The sequence below is a fragment of the Motacilla alba genome, chromosome 14, assembly GCF_015832195.1.
Source record: "Motacilla alba alba isolate MOTALB_02 chromosome 14, Motacilla_alba_V1.0_pri, whole genome shotgun sequence".
NCBI classification, from domain to species: Eukaryota; Metazoa; Chordata; class Aves; order Passeriformes; family Motacillidae; genus Motacilla; species Motacilla alba.
In genome coordinates this window covers 14,507,971-14,522,826 of record NC_052029.1, presented here as the reverse complement: position 1 = coordinate 14,522,826, position 14,856 = coordinate 14,507,971, and the positions used below count along the sequence as shown (strand labels likewise).

The 14,856-nt window shown below is 51.2% G+C and overlaps 1 protein-coding gene across 2 annotated transcripts in view; it reads left to right on the top strand.

Annotated features, from left to right (window-relative positions):
- Positions 1-14,856, top strand: part of CACNA1H (calcium voltage-gated channel subunit alpha1 H) — a 156,217-nt gene that overhangs the window by 134,577 nt on the left and 6,784 nt on the right. For both annotated transcript variants that reach the window (XM_038151115.1, XM_038151114.1), the window contains exons 29-32: positions 453-523; positions 7,351-7,429; positions 9,227-9,348; positions 10,430-10,735. In XM_038151115.1, the coding sequence (XP_038007043.1) occupies positions 453-523; positions 7,351-7,429; positions 9,227-9,348; positions 10,430-10,735 (578 nt within the window). The remainder of the gene's footprint in view (positions 1-452; positions 524-7,350; positions 7,430-9,226; positions 9,349-10,429; positions 10,736-14,856) is intronic.

Below are 14,856 nucleotides of genomic sequence, written 5' to 3'. Positions count from 1 at the left end.
CTGCCTGGGCACGTTGGGGTTCTTGTAGGTTTTTGTCCATTTTCATGGACAGAATTCCCGGGTGGTTTGGGTTGGGAGGGACCTCAAAGCCCATCCCATTCCACCCCTGCCATGGCAGGGACACCTTCCACCATCCCAGCCTGGCCTTGGACTCTTCCAGGGATGCAGGGGCAGCCACAGCTGCTCTGGGAATTCCATCCCAGCCCCTTTCCACCCTCCCAGGGAGGAATTTATTCCCAAAATCCCAGAACCCTCTGGCAGTGGGAATGCATTCCCCTTGGGACTGACGGGGGATGTTCAGCCCTGCTGGGATGCAGAGAACTCCCCACGTGTCCAAACAGCAGTAAGGGACATTTAAACCCTCCCTGCCAGACCTGGACCTCGATTTCCTCCCTGGATTTTCCCTGCAATTCCCCCCAGCCCTGCTGAGCAGGATTTGCTCCTCATTTCAGTGCTGAAACTGCTGAAAATGGCCACGGGCATGAGAGCTCTGCTGGACACGGTGGTGCAAGCCCTGCCCCAGGTAAGCCCCCAAAATTCCTCCATGCCCAGGGTGCTCCCCTTGGGGACAGAAGTGCCTTTGGGGCCTGGGGACAGTTTGGTGGCCTCCAGAAGCCACCCGGGGAGGGTCTCAGCTTCCTCCAGGCCTTGGGAGTGGAGTTTTGCATGGCTCATCCTGGAGTGTGTGTGATGGGAGAGGCAAAACGATGGGAAAAGAGTTCCCAGAGAGCAAGTTCCTGTAGGCAGAGCTTGTACAAACCCCAGATCTCACTGGCGAGTTTGGGAAACACCAGGAGGGACAGAGAAGGATGCTGGAGAAAGCACTGGGAGCTTCCAGCTCAGGAGTTTTATTTGGGAGGCAGGAACAGCCAGGGTTATTGACAGAGGTGCTGCAGCCTTGGAAAGGCAAACTGGGGAGATGCTTCTGAGGGTTCAAATCTTGATTTGGGGTCACCAATCACCAAATTCTCCTGAGCTGCCAGAGAAACAACACTTCCAGACTCAGGGAATTTGATAGGATCCTGCAAGTGTTCACTTCCCCTTTTTTATGGATCTGAGAAAAGAAGGAAAGAAGCTTTTTGCTGGCTTTCAGTCCTCCATCAGAATTCCAAGGTGTTTGGGTTTGTTTTTTTTTTAATTTTATCCTTTTTAAGGTGTGTTCTGCTCGTTCGTGGGTGTGCTGGTGTGAGCTCTGATTGTCCAGTGTTGGAGTTAACTCAGATGAACCCTGCCCATCCCAATTCCCTGGCTGCCAGGAGCAGCCAAGGGCAGGCCCCACGTGGGTGGGAGTCTCCTCCAGAGGATGAGTGGCCACAAGAGACCCAGCAGAAAACATGGAATTACCCAAAACCACCCCTGGGACTCAGTTCCTGAGTGCAAAGCAACCCACAATCTATTCCAGGAGAGCTGGAAAATGGGGAATTTCTTTTCCTTGCAAGGACCCCTTTGCTTTGATCTTCATCAGTGCCATGAAGATGTTTCTAACCCCAGCATTTGCCCTTGGGCATCCAGATTTCCTTAAGGATTTGGGCTGAGGCTAAAGCAGGGATTTACCAACCTGACCCCCGGGCTGGCATTTCAAGAAATCCTTGGATTTGTCTCTGTTTTTCAATTTACAAAGCATTGCCACCACAGCTCCTATTTCCTCTCCCTCCTTGTTTTCTGTCCCCCCTCTCCACAAACAATAGGGTGGCTCCTGGCCAGGTTTTGGGGTTCCTTGGGGTGTTCTTGCAGTTTGCATTCCCAGCAGGGGTCTCTTGTCAAGGGAAAACCCCCAGGGATATTCCGAGCAGATCTCGTGCAGATGAAAAAATGCCACTTTGGTCTCCAGTGATGCTCAGGAAATGAGAAGGGAATTTTAAGAAGAGCTCTCTGACAACCATCGCTCTTCATAAAGCTGCAGCTTTCATTTCCAAGGCAGGGCATGAGCTCCTACCCTAATTAAATTAGCATCCTAAAACCACAGCTGGAAAACCCTCATAGAATGTGGTTTCTGAGTGACAAAAAAAAAAAAAAAAATAAAGCTAATTTAATGTTTATTCATTCAGGTTCGGGGGGAAATTCTTTCTCTGGTGTGTGGAGAATGCCCATTTATGGGCTGACGATGACAAGGAACTGTCACTGCATTTCTGGGGGGTGATTCTCATCAGCTTTGGATTTGGTTTTTATTCAGCAATTTGAGTAACACTTGGAGAACCAATTATCCCCAAATCTGGGGGAATGTAGCATTTTGATCCAGGACTGTCACAGGATTAATCTCCTCTTTTGGGATTTCAGACTGAGTTTCAGCTGCTCTTTTCAAAGTGTTCCTGCCCTGCTCCTGGTGTGGCAACCTCTGCCTGCCAGGTCAAAGACCTTCTCCTCCACCTGACCTGTGGGGAAAAAGGAGATTGAGAAAAAAAAAAAAAAAAAAATTAGGAGAGGGCACAGACAGAAAGAATGGTCAGGGAATGATGTCAGATTCTCTGCCCACCCTCCCAATTCCTGGTTCTTGTTTTAGAGATTCAGTGCTAGGGAATCAGCCATCCCCTGTTGATGGAATCATTCATGTTTAATCTTCCTACTAAAAAAAAAAAGAAATCTGGTGAGTTTAGTCTGAATTAGCAAGGTTTGGTTTTACACTGGATGTAATTTTGCTTTTTTCTCGTAGCACTTCTCCTTTTTGGAGCAATGATAGATAAAATAATCTCCTGCAGTCTGGAGAACAGGAGAGCAGTGAACTCCTTTAATCTCTTGGTGTGGAGCAGCTTTTCAAGACCTGCTTCAAGCGTTTTCCTCTTCTTTCTGAGCTCCTGCTCGTTAAGGCTCCATAATGAATTACATCACTGATCATTTCCTTGCTCCAAAGCCTGGTGCCTGCTGGGTTTGGAAGGAAGGGCTGCTCTCTAGGGCTCCTTTTTGATGGTTTTCCTTTAGTCCTTTTCCCACTCCCAGCTTTCCAAAGTCCCTTCCTCTGTCAGATTTGGGGTATTTTCCAAAGTCCCTTCCTCTGTCAGATTTGGGGTATTTTCCAAAGTCCCTTCCTCTGTCAGATTTGGGGTATTTTCCAAAGTCCCTTTCTCTGTCAGATTTGGGGTATTTTCCAAAGTCCCTTTCTCTGTCAGATTTGGGGTATTTTCCAAAGTCCCTTTATCAGATTTGGGGTATTTTCCAAAGTCCCTTTCTCTGTCAGATTTGGGGTATTTTCCAAAGTCCCTTTATCAGATTTGGGGTATTTTCCAAAGTCCCTTTCTCTGTCAGATTTGGGGTATTTTCCAAAGTCCCTTTCTCTGTCAGATTTGGGGTATTTTCCAAAGTCCCTTTCTCTGTCAGATTTGGGGTATTTTCCAAAGTCCCTTTCTCCATCAGATCTGGGTTCAAATGCTCCTGGTGGAAGTGAATCCCCCAGCAGTCACTGCTGAGCTGCCTCAGCTCTTCCTGGTGGGGAGCACCACTGGAGCCCAGCCCAACAATAAGATGTGGAACTTCCCCATCAGAAGATCTGGGTTGTTTTCCCTTCTCTGGTCTCACTTGATCCCTGGATGGCACATTAATTCCCTGCAGGCTGTACAAGAGACTCCTCTCTGTCTTCAGCAGCTTGGAGCTGCCCCCACAGGGAGCCTGTGCCAAGAAAAGAGTGGAGAACTCCTCCTTCCAGCACAGCCCTGAAGGGCAGGGCCTGAATTTGCTCCTGTCCAGGAGTTTATCTCCTCTTGGTGCTGTCATTCCTGGCCTTATCCCAGTTTGAGCTCCTGGAGAGCTTTTCTAGCATTGTCCCACTGCAGGTGGGGGACAAAACCAGCAACCTGCCTTTGGCAGCCCTGGAGGGCCACAGGGAGGGACTCAGGGAGCAGGAATGGGAATGTGTGAGCAGCCAGCACTGGGGGAGATGGATCTGGGGAGATAGGGAGGTGTGGGCTGTGCTGCAGAGATCCCTGAGGGACCCCTCAGTGACACAGAGGTACAAAATCCTGCTGGCTCCTGGGGCTGGGCCCTGTGGGGCTGAGGGGACACAGAGAGGGGACCTTGTTCAGGTCAGCCTGAGGTGACTTCCCCCCCTCCAAGGTTCTGGCTCTCCACCAATGCTGGGATTCTCACAGACGGCCTCTGTTTTCCAGGCAGATGTGTCCATTTTCTGCTGGGCCTGGTGCATAAATCAGGCTGTGTTATCCCACTGCCAGGATTACTGCCCTGGCTGGAGAGTGATGGAAGGGAGATGGGGAGGGATCATGGCCTTGGAAAGGCTTGGCAGGAGCTTAATTTGATGAGGAATTGCTCTGGACAGGCATCCCAGGGAGCTGAGTGCATCAAAAAGGGGAATGCCAATGGATGTCAGAGCAGGAAGAGGCTCAGGAGGAAGTGGCTTCACCCAGAGAGGGGCAGAGGAGACACAAATTCCATCAGTGCCTCTCCCGGAGGCAGCTGGGTGCCTGGAGAAGGAAGCCCTCCCTTGAGCTGAGGAGGTTATTCCAGGGCTTTTGCAGTGGTAGGGCCCAGATCCAGCTGGGATCCACTGGGAGAGGCTGCAGCCCCTCCTGGAGGCTCTCCCTGTCCCTCTGGGTGGCATGGGGGACAATGCCAGTGTCCCCACAGCCTCCCAGCGCTGCCAGCCAGCATTCCAGAAGGGAAGCTCCAGGAGAACCACAGATACTCACCAGCATCTCCAGCTCTCGTGGCTTCTCTGGGGTCTGCAGGGCACCAAGAACATCTCCAAAACTTTTTATTCATCTGTGCTGCTGTCCCTGCGGTGCACAGCGCCCCTTGGCACAGGATTCCAGTGCCATCCTTTTCAAAGCCATCCTTGTTTCGAGTTCCATTTCCCTCTCAGCAATGTCTGTCCTAGTCCATGGCCTTTCTAACTCAGCATTTCTCAGGCCAAGGTTTGCATTCAGATGTACACTGGGTGAGCCTTCTGTCAGGCTTTGAGAGTTCTCTACAAATCCACTTCCCGCATTTTCCCTGATGGATAGCCCCTGGCTGCCAGAGAGGGGGGATACCTGGAGCTTTCTGTGCCCCAGTTGGTGGAGCTGGATGGATACCAGAGCCTGGGCTGAGCTGCTCAGTTCTGCTGGAGCAGAACCCCTTCTCAGGGCCTGCTGGGGCTGAGGCTCTGCCAGAGCTGGATTTCTGTTCCTGGTGGAGCATCCAGCACAGGCTGCATCCCAGCTCTGGAGAAAAGCTCCTGCCCCCTCCCATTCCCTCCAGCAGCATGATTCACGCCCCATCTTCTCCTGTCTGCTCTCAGCAGCTCTGAGTGCTCAGAGACATGGACCACGTATCCCTGAGGGGATTCCAAAGGGAACTGGAGTTCCAGGATGGGAATGACTCACCAGGGTCACAGACACACCCCCAGGCTGTGCCCAGCCCCTGACCCAGCTCCTGCTCCCCTGCACATCCCTGGGAATGTGCCTGGGTCCTTCTCCATGCCCAGGCCTTGGTGGAGGCCATGGGCTGAAGAGGGCTTTTCCTTTTCCTTTTCCTTCTCCTTCTCCTTTTCCTTTTCCTTTTCCTTTTCCTTTTCCTTTTCCTTTTCCTTTTCCTTTTCCTTTTCCTTTTCCTTTTCCTTTTCCTTCTCCTTCTCCTTCTCCTTCTCCTTCTCCTTCTCCTTCTCCTTCTCCTTCTCCTTTTCCTTCTCCTTTTCCTCCTCTTCATCTTCCTTTTCCCTTTCCCTTTCTTTTCCCTTTTCTTTCTTCTCCTCCTTCCTCATCTCCTTCTTTCTCCTCCTCTTCCTCCTCCTCCTCCTCCTCCTTCTTTCCCTTCCCCATTCCCTCTTCCCTCTCCTCTTTGTGGAAATGCAGATAATACCTTTTACAGATAACCTGGTAACAACTCCCACATTACCCTGAATTCTTTGGAATTCCATCAATGCCATAAGTTTCCAGGCTGATTTTTCAGGCATCAAAATGCTCGGGCTGCTCAGAGCAAAACCCAACACCCTCTTCTGTTGCCTCAGCCTGCAAAGTTTGTTTATCCCTTTTATTTTAATTCCCTGTAATTATTTGCTCGTTTGCCTCCCCAGCAGTGTGAGTGGGGTGTTTGTGCTTGTGCCTGCTCCTTTCTAATGGCTCCCAAACCATCAGTGGTCCAGCAGACAGGAGCAGCAGAAGCTATTCCAGAAGGCAGCAGAGGCAGATGAAATAACCCAGCCCAGCCATCCACGTCCCTGTTTTATCTTTATTATTCCCTGGAGGATTGTAATAATGTTAGGGAAATTGCAGAGCCAGTTTAGGCTTTATAGCAATTACAGCCTGCACGAGGTGATTGGACTGTTCCCATTTCTTTAATATAAAAAATCCCCTCTTTCATCAGCAAGAGCTGTGTTAATTTTATAATGACAGATATCACACTGATAAACTTTCTGATTAAATTAAGCACAGTCCAAATAAACAAAAAAATCTGTGGCTGTGCCACCTCAGAGAAGAAAACTCTCCCAAACACTGAGTTCACTAAAATGCACCTCAGAGATCAGGAATCCCGGGGCCTGACTGCCTGGATCACCTCCTAGCTCCTTGTTTTTCGGGGATAAAATCCTGCTGGTGGTGCAGAGAACTCGCTTTGTCTCAGTTAGGAGCTGCTAACAGAGAGATTAAAGTGGCAGCGGAGATAAATGGGAGCAGGTGGGAGCAGGTCAGGTCACTCTGCCCTTCGTGTTCTCTGCCTGAATCACCAAAAATCTGCTCCAGGAGAGGTTTTTGAGGCTCGGATTCTGTGCTGGGATGAGATCCAGCACGAAGAGCTGTGATGCTGGTGGTGTGAAGAGCTTTTGTGCTGTTTTCATGTCACTTGTCACCCCCTCCAGCCGCCCTGGGGGCTTGGAACACCTCCAGCAGCACCTGGAGCTGCCGGAGCTGGTGTTTGGGATCAGGATCTTCCTGTGGGACACGGAAAGCTGAAATCTGGGAAGTTCTTGTTGAGAAGGGCCTGTAAAGGAAAATGCTCAGGGAGTTCTTCTCTCCCTGGAGCCCTGCAAGCCCTCCGTGCCTGTGAAACCTTTGGAAACCAGCTCCTCTCGTGGCTTGCTGCTGTCTCAGAGTCCCAGGAAAGGAAAGGGCCCCAAAGCCAACCCAGAGCCCAGCTCCCAAAGCAGCCCTGCCCCACAGAGTGCCCTGGGGTGGCCAAATTCCAGATGAGTGGAGGGTGATGGAGAAGCTGCTGCTTCCCCCGAGGGCATTTCTGCTCCTTTCCCCACACAGAGACCTCCCTGGGCCCCCTAAAGCTGAGCTCAGAGAGGGACCAGGCTGCTGGTCCCAGGGGGAATCTGATTTGCCTCCGGCCCCCCATCCCTGCTGTGCTTGTGTTGAAAATGTGATGGAGTGATTTCATTCACGACCTCGACTTGCCTGACCCTTGTTCTGCTTTCTCCTTGTGTAGGTAGGGAACCTTGGCCTACTTTTTATGCTCCTGTTTTTTATCTATGCTGCCCTGGGAGTGGAATTGTTTGGCAAGCTGGGTGAGTAATGGGCCCGAGGCCGCTGGCTCCATCCGGTTGGTGTTTATTTGCTATCTGCCTGCTTCCTTTTCTCCCTCTCTCATTCTTGGGCCTTCCTTAGCTTCACACTCATGTTCTGAAGATGGAAGCTTTCTCTTGATCCCAGGGTCACAGCTGACACACGAGGATGTAACACAGAACCTTTCTGACACACACACACACACACCCAGGGCTTTGGCCAACGCCACCCTTGGCTGCAGAGGAGCTCTTTGCTTTTTAAATATCATCGCCCAGCATGGATTTGTTCAAGTTTGCTACTGGAGACAGAACACGAGTCTGCAGAGCTGGATGGGGGTCAGATTCCTGCTGGAGAGATGCCACCATAAACATGTCCCTGCTCACAGCTTCCCCCACAGCCCATCCGTTCTCTGCACTTGGCTGCCACTGCTCCTCCAGCTCCCAGGGCTCCTCTGCCTGTGTTCTCAGCACCACCTTCCCCTCTCCCCATCCATCAGGAGGCATCCAGTGCTTCCTGCTTGTCCAGCATTAATGGATCCTCCAGTCTGAGGATCCTGCAGCTGCTCAGGAGTGTGCCCATCACTGAAATCAGAGCAAACCCCAGCCTTGCCCAGCCTGGAAAATGCTGTTGGAGGGAGCTGTGTCTGCATCCTCAACATTTCCATCCCAATCAGAGCTCCAGGAGCACCAGAAGGGCCCTTCCTGAGCAGAGTTTATGGCTGTCATTAATCCCCTTTATGAGCCCAGCCCTCTGCTCAGATTACAAGTGCCTGAGAGCAGAATAATTCTTTCAACCAAAACCAAATTATTTTTCAGTCTCTCACAAATTCCGGGGAAGGAATTAGTTCTGCACCCACCCTGAGTGAAGCAGTGTGGGTTTATACTCCACCTCTGGAGTTACGGGTGTGTTTGTTCAGTCACAGGGGTGAAAAATGGCTCTTCTGGGCACACCTGGGCAATGCCAGCCCAGGGAACCCCGCTGGGGCAGGACTCTGCTTCCCAGCCCAATTTAATGGGAATATTCCTTCCTTTTTCCTGATCAGTCCATGCCAGCCACAAGAACCATCAGCCCTCTCTCCCCCAGGACTGGTCATTTGTGGGTTTTTCTTGGATTACTTTTTTTTTTTGGTTTTGTTTTTCTTTCCAATTTACCTCGGAATAATTACCTAAGGCTGCAATGCCCAACCAAGAGCCATTGCTGCCTGTCCTAATGGATATTTAACGAGGCTGTGTTTTATGGGAAGATGGATATTTCATATGTTCAATTTGCATTCATTAGGCTATTAATTCTCAGGGGGGAAATGTCAAATTGCTCCACTTTATCTCAGTGAAAATATCCCTCGTGGTGGATGTAAAAAATCATCAAGGCAAGGGCACAATCAACAGGAAAACAGACAAAGGAGGCTGTAGAGCAGGAGTAAAGAAAATCACAGAAATCAGAAGGAATGGTTCGGGTTGAAAAGAACTTTAAAGTCCATCCAGTGCCACCCCTTGCCATGGGCAGGGGCACCTTCCACTCGCCCAGCTCGCTCCAAACCCTGTCCAACGTGGCCTTGGATGTTTCCAGGGATGAGAACTCCACCACCACCATTTCCACACCTCCTGGTGTGCTGTCCCAAGGTTCTCCAGCTGAAAACACCTTTCCCCCCGTGCCCCCTGTTCCTCCTGAGCAGGATGTCACCACCCCCTGGTGCCATAAATCCATGGGACGTAGCTCAGGGTGCCACCCCCAGCTCTGGGGGCTGCTGGGGATACTCCAGCATGGCTTGGCTGACGTGCTGCTCCTTCCCTGCCCCACAGATTGCAGTGAGGAGAATCCCTGTGAAGGCCTGAGCCGCCACGCCACCTTCACCAACTTCGGCATGGCCTTCCTCACCCTCTTCAGGGTGTCCACGGGGGACAACTGGAACGGGATCATGAAGGTGTGTGCAGTCTCTGGGTGCTTCCTCCTCTCTGGAGGGCTGTAGGTGCAGTTTTCAAACACATTCAGGCAACTCTTGGGGGCAAATAAAAATGTTTCCTCTTAAAACATCAAAAATGGGACTTCCTAATTTTCTATTTTTTCTGGGGCTTTTCTGTTTTCCTAATGGAAAAGCCAGATGTGTGTTCAAGATTTGTCCTAATTCTCACCCAGCCTGAAGTTTTATTCCTGGATGTAATACTGAAGGAAAATTATGCCAGGTTTTTTACTGGGAGGAGTAACCATGTGCTCTGGGTGCTGTGCCTTTGGGATGTGTCATAGAATCACAGGATCATGGAATGGCTTGGGCTGGAAGGGACCTTAAAGCTCATCCAGTGCCACCCCCTGCCATGGGCAGGAACACCTTCCACTGTCCCAGGCTGCTCCATGCTCTGTCCCACCTGTCCTGAAACACTCCAGGGGATGACAAATCCAAACCTTCTGGGCAACCCATTCCCCTCTTTGTAGGTGCTGTAGCTCATGACCCCCCCTGTTCTATTTAGGTGTTTCTGTCCAGGTCTAATGAGCTCTCAACACCAACATAATACACCCAAGATAGCTCAGCTTCACTTGGAGGCATAAAATGAGCAGGAGGCTGCTGCTGCAGTGTTGGAAACAAAAAAAAAGGTTTAATAAAAGGCAAAATAACAAACAGAAGAACTGAGCCAGGTGCACAGGTCTGTGCTCCTGGTGAAACACCTCACAAAAGCCATTAGCTTCTTTGTTCTCTTCTTTTTCTACTCAATGGCCCAGGCGGGACTTTTTGGCTCCTGTCCAATTAGCTCTCCTTAAACTTGAGGCGAAGTCCCCAGGGTCCTTTGAGGTGGCTTTTCACCTCATCGATGAGAGAAGATTCTGGGCTCTTTCCTTTTTGGGGGACAGAGGATCGTTCTGTCACCCTGTCCATAGGGGGCACATTCCTACACCCCCCCGTACTTTCCCTTACCTGTTTCAGTTGTCCCCACTTTGTGTCCTTTTGGTGTTTGTGCCCCTGGAGCCCAAGAGGAGGCTCTCCAAGGCCTGCCCTGTGTCCCCTGCTGCAGGACACGCTGCGGGAGTGCACGCGGGAGGACAAGCACTGCCTCAGCTACCTGCCCGTCATCTCCCCCGTCTACTTCGTCACCTTCGTCCTCATCGCCCAGTTCGTCCTGGTCAACGTGGTGGTGGCGGTGCTGATGAAGCACCTGGAGGAGAGCAACAAGGAGGCCAAGGAGGACGCTGAGATGGACGCTGAGATCGAGCTGGAGATGTCCAGAGGAACGGGCGGGAGCAGGAGCGGGGCCGTGGCCCTGGAGAGCCGGGCGCTGCACGGGAACCTGGAGCACACCAAGGGGAAGCACCAAGGCCTGGTGAGAGCTGGGCTGGGGAGGGGATGGATCCCAGCAGCCTGACCAGCAGATCCCACACAGAGCCAGAGGGACAGGACTCAAGGAGCTGTCCCAGCCCCTGCAGCAGGGATGTCACCACCACCCCACGTCCTGAGGCAGCTCCCGGGGCTCCTGGAGGTGGAAGGTGCTGGAAACATTATCCTGGCCATTATTCCAGAGGAGGGTTCAAAGTCCATCTCTCCACTTCATTCTCAGGTTGTGGATTTTAAGTTCAGAGCCATAAAAGCCACATTAAATTCCCTGTCCTGCTGTCCCAGCCAGTCCTTGTCATTTTTCAGGGCAGCAGGACCAACGAGCAATCCCAAAAATCCTGGGAGTGCTGGCACTGGGAGCCCTGGCACCTGCAGCAGGGGATGGGATAAATTCCCTTCACAGGTTCTGTTTAATCCCACTTTGGGATTTCCAGAGGATCCTCCAGCAATTCAGTGCTGCTGTAAACCTGCAGCTCCCCATGGCTCTGCTTAGGACATGGAGAACTTGGGAATTATCAGAGCCCCTCAGCAAGGAGCTGGAGGCTCCTGGGTTGATCATTGGAGGCTCCTGAGTTGATTTTTAGAGGCTCCTGGGTTGTTTTTGGAGGCTCCTGGGTGGATTTTTGGAGGTTCCTGGGTTGTTTTTGGAGGCTTCTGGGTGGATTTTTGGAGGCTCCTGGGTTGTTTTTGGAGGTTCCTGGGTTGATCTTTGGACGTTCCTGGGTTGATTTTTGGAGATTCCTGGGTGGATTTTTAGAGGCTCCTGGGTTATTTTTGGAGGTTCCTGGGTGGATTTTTAGAGGCTCCTGGGTTGATTTTTGGAGGTTCCTGGGTGGATTTTTAGAGGCTCCTGGGTTGATTTTTGGAGGTTCCTGGGTTGTTTTTGGAGGCTCCTGGGTTGATTTTTGGAGGTTCCTGGGTTGATTTTTGGAGGTTCCTGGGTTGTTTTTGGAGGTTCCTGGGTTGATTTTTGGAGGTTCCTGAGTTGATTTTTGGAGGTTCCTGGGTTGATTTTTGGGGGCTCCTGGGTGGATTTTTCGGACTCTGCCTGCTCTCTGATCCCTGTCAGTCCTCCAGGAAAACAATCAGAAGTGCAGTGGGGAGGGAGGGTGTGAGATAATTGTCTCACCCCATGTCAGCAGCCTGTGATTAAGAGTGAACATGGAACTGCTTTGTCACCACAATCACAAATAAATCTACCGCGAAATCAGTGGGGGCTTGGAGATTAAATTACATTAAATTAGATTTTTGTGAAATCCATCAGGCTCCATTAGGGCGAGGAGAAAGATTTGGTTACACAGCGACGGGGAATTGGCTGTTTGAATGCTGCTCCTGACGAACATTCCTGCAGGGAAATGCACAGGTTGCTTTTCTAACTGAGGGAAGAGAGGGCACATCCTTTCCCACAGGCTGGGGGTGCAAACAGTCCATCCTCCTTGGGCCTTCCTCATCTTCCAACACTTCCCAAACACATCAGGAGCCAGGCAGAGCCTCCTTTTAACCCTGGAGGTGATGAGGGGGAGAAGTGTCCCCTTCATCCTTCCACCGTGTGCTGCCACCACCCCCCAGAAGCCCAGGCCACCAGGCTGAGGTGGCTGATGTCCCTCCCATCGTGGTGCTGTGCTTTGGGGCTGTGTCTGAGCTGTCCCAAACCTGTCCCTTCACACCCACAACCTTTCCAGCCTCTGTCCTTTCCAGCTGGGAAATCCCAGAGCAGCCAGCCCTGTGTGGGATAGGAGTGAAATCCTCTTTTCAGCCCTTAAAATGTGCACTTGGTGTGACTTCAAATGTTCAACCCAGAGCTGCAGGCAGAGCTTTTGCTCGTGTTAAAAACGTGTCAGGTTTGATTTTATTGTTGTTATTGCAAGAACTTGTTTGTGATACTGAGGAAACTGAGGCAGGGAGGGGTCAGCAGCTCAGGCTTCCAGCAATCCCCAGAGCTGGGGATTCAGGAGATGCTCCAGGGAAATTCCCAATAAACCAGAAGGGCTTCAACCCCCTCTGCTCCCATTCATCCCCCATGCCCAGGTCCCATCCCAATTCCCAGGGTATGGGATCAGGCTCTGGGGTGCAGCAGGCATTTCCCAGCAAGGAGGAGGAGCAGCAGTGATGTCTCCAAACCATCCTCACTGTCCAGAGCAGCTCTCCAGGTGGAAGCCAACAAATTTCCCATCCATGGATCACATTTCAAGCCCTTCTTTCATTTGAAATTTACCCACGTCCCTAATTCAGTCAGCTCTCTGCGGCTGAACCCTTAAAAATTGAAGTGGCCGGTGTCAAGAAGGGCTTTCTGTTCATTTGTTCCAGCCACAGCCACGCTGAGCTTTAGGAGCCAAATCCTGAGATCCTTCTGTTCAGGTGCTGAGACCTTTTGTTCTGGTTGTGGCTCCGGGCTGAGCAGGAGCCCCTGGCTGCCCCCAGCCCGGGTGAGGCCGTGCTGGTGGAGCTGGGATGGCCAGAGCCCAGCTGGCACCGGCTGCTGAGGCTTTCATCCATCAGCTGAGAGCCCTGGGGGGCTCCTGGGCACAGCCACAGCTGCCAGAGCTGGATGCCACCGAGCTGCAAATAGCTGCTGCCCCCCCATTCCCAGCCAAGCTCCACAGGGTAAAAGCATGGAGTAATTCATCTTGGGGGGTGCACCTTCAGGGAGCTGAGGAAAGACATTTCCAAGCCAGAAATACAAGTTAAAAACCAGATTTAACCAGATCCTTGGTGAGCTCCAAACCTGAGGGATCTCAGGGACAGGTTTTGCTGGCAGAGCAAAGCAAAACACGTTTAATTTAAGACATGCAGCTGGGAAAATGTTTTCAGTCAGTCACTGGAGGCTGATGTGAAAGGAGAACCAGAGGGATTCACCGTGTTTGAGATAAAAGGGTAACGTGGGAGGGGAATGTGGCCAGCCAGGCTGCAGGGCCTGGCCCAGGGGCTCCTGCTCCCCCAGCGCTTGGCCAAGTCCTGGCGTCACCTCTCAGCTCCCCCATCAGCACCTCAGGGACATCATTTGTGTCCCTAAAGCTCCCTGTGAGCCCAGGATGGATTTGCTGAGCAGGGCCAGGTTTAAGGTTTGTGGTGAGCTCTGTGTGGGCACTTCCAAGCAGACCCATTTCAGTGACAACAAAGGAAAATCCCTTTTCTACCCCCAAACAGGCTCCACGCCTCACTGCCACAATGTCTCCTCCTTCCTCTGCCTCCTTCTTCTGGGCTCAGTGGTGCCCAAAATGCTGCAGGTTTTAGGAGAGAGGCCTCGAGCTTTGCAGTGGTGGTGATGTGTTTAAATGTCTGCCCCGTGAGGGTGTTTTGGGGAGAATTTCCAGGAGGAGCTGTTTTGGCCCCTCTGTTTGAGGAGGAGGATGTCCCCCTCAGGCCTCCTGAAAGCATCTCCTTGGAACATCAGGCCAGGAAAATGTGAGAAATGCTGCTTTTTTCACGTGTTTAACAAATGGGCTCCTTTTTCCTGGCCTTTCCTTTCTCTCTGTGCATCCAGGAGTTGGCTTTGGACAAAAAGTTGACTTTTTTAGTGGTGGGTCATTGATGCCTCCCTTTATTCCAGCCACATCCTGAGCTGTTCCTCAGTGTAACTCTGGCTGCAGGCTCAGGGTGAGACCCCAGGGGGGACACCAGCACAAGGCTAGGAAGCAAAAAGGGAAGGAATTCCCTGGAAATTCCCCACTGGGGTGTGTCACAGCAACATGTCCCCAGCCAGGTAATAATTAGCATTGACCCCATGATTCACAGAAGGCTGAGCAATCATATCTTGATTAAGAAACCCATTGCTCTTATCGACACTTACGATACAAATTGACCTAATTGGTCCTTTAATTAAAACACCATCACCATGGGTTAATTAGGAAACCATAGTGTAGTTATATTTTATGAAAATCCTTTTGCTAGGATTTTCTTCTCTTGAGAAGCCGAGAGGAGTTTAAGAACAAATGCAAACAAATTACTGTTTGCTACTGTGAAATGCCACAGGTGCATTTTTGATTGGTTCATGTTAATTGTTTCTATTTAATAACCAATCAAGGATGCAGCTGGTCTCGGACTCTCTGGGAGTCACAAGCCTTTGTTATTCGTTTTTTTCTTTTCTTGTTTAGCCTTCTAATGCATCTT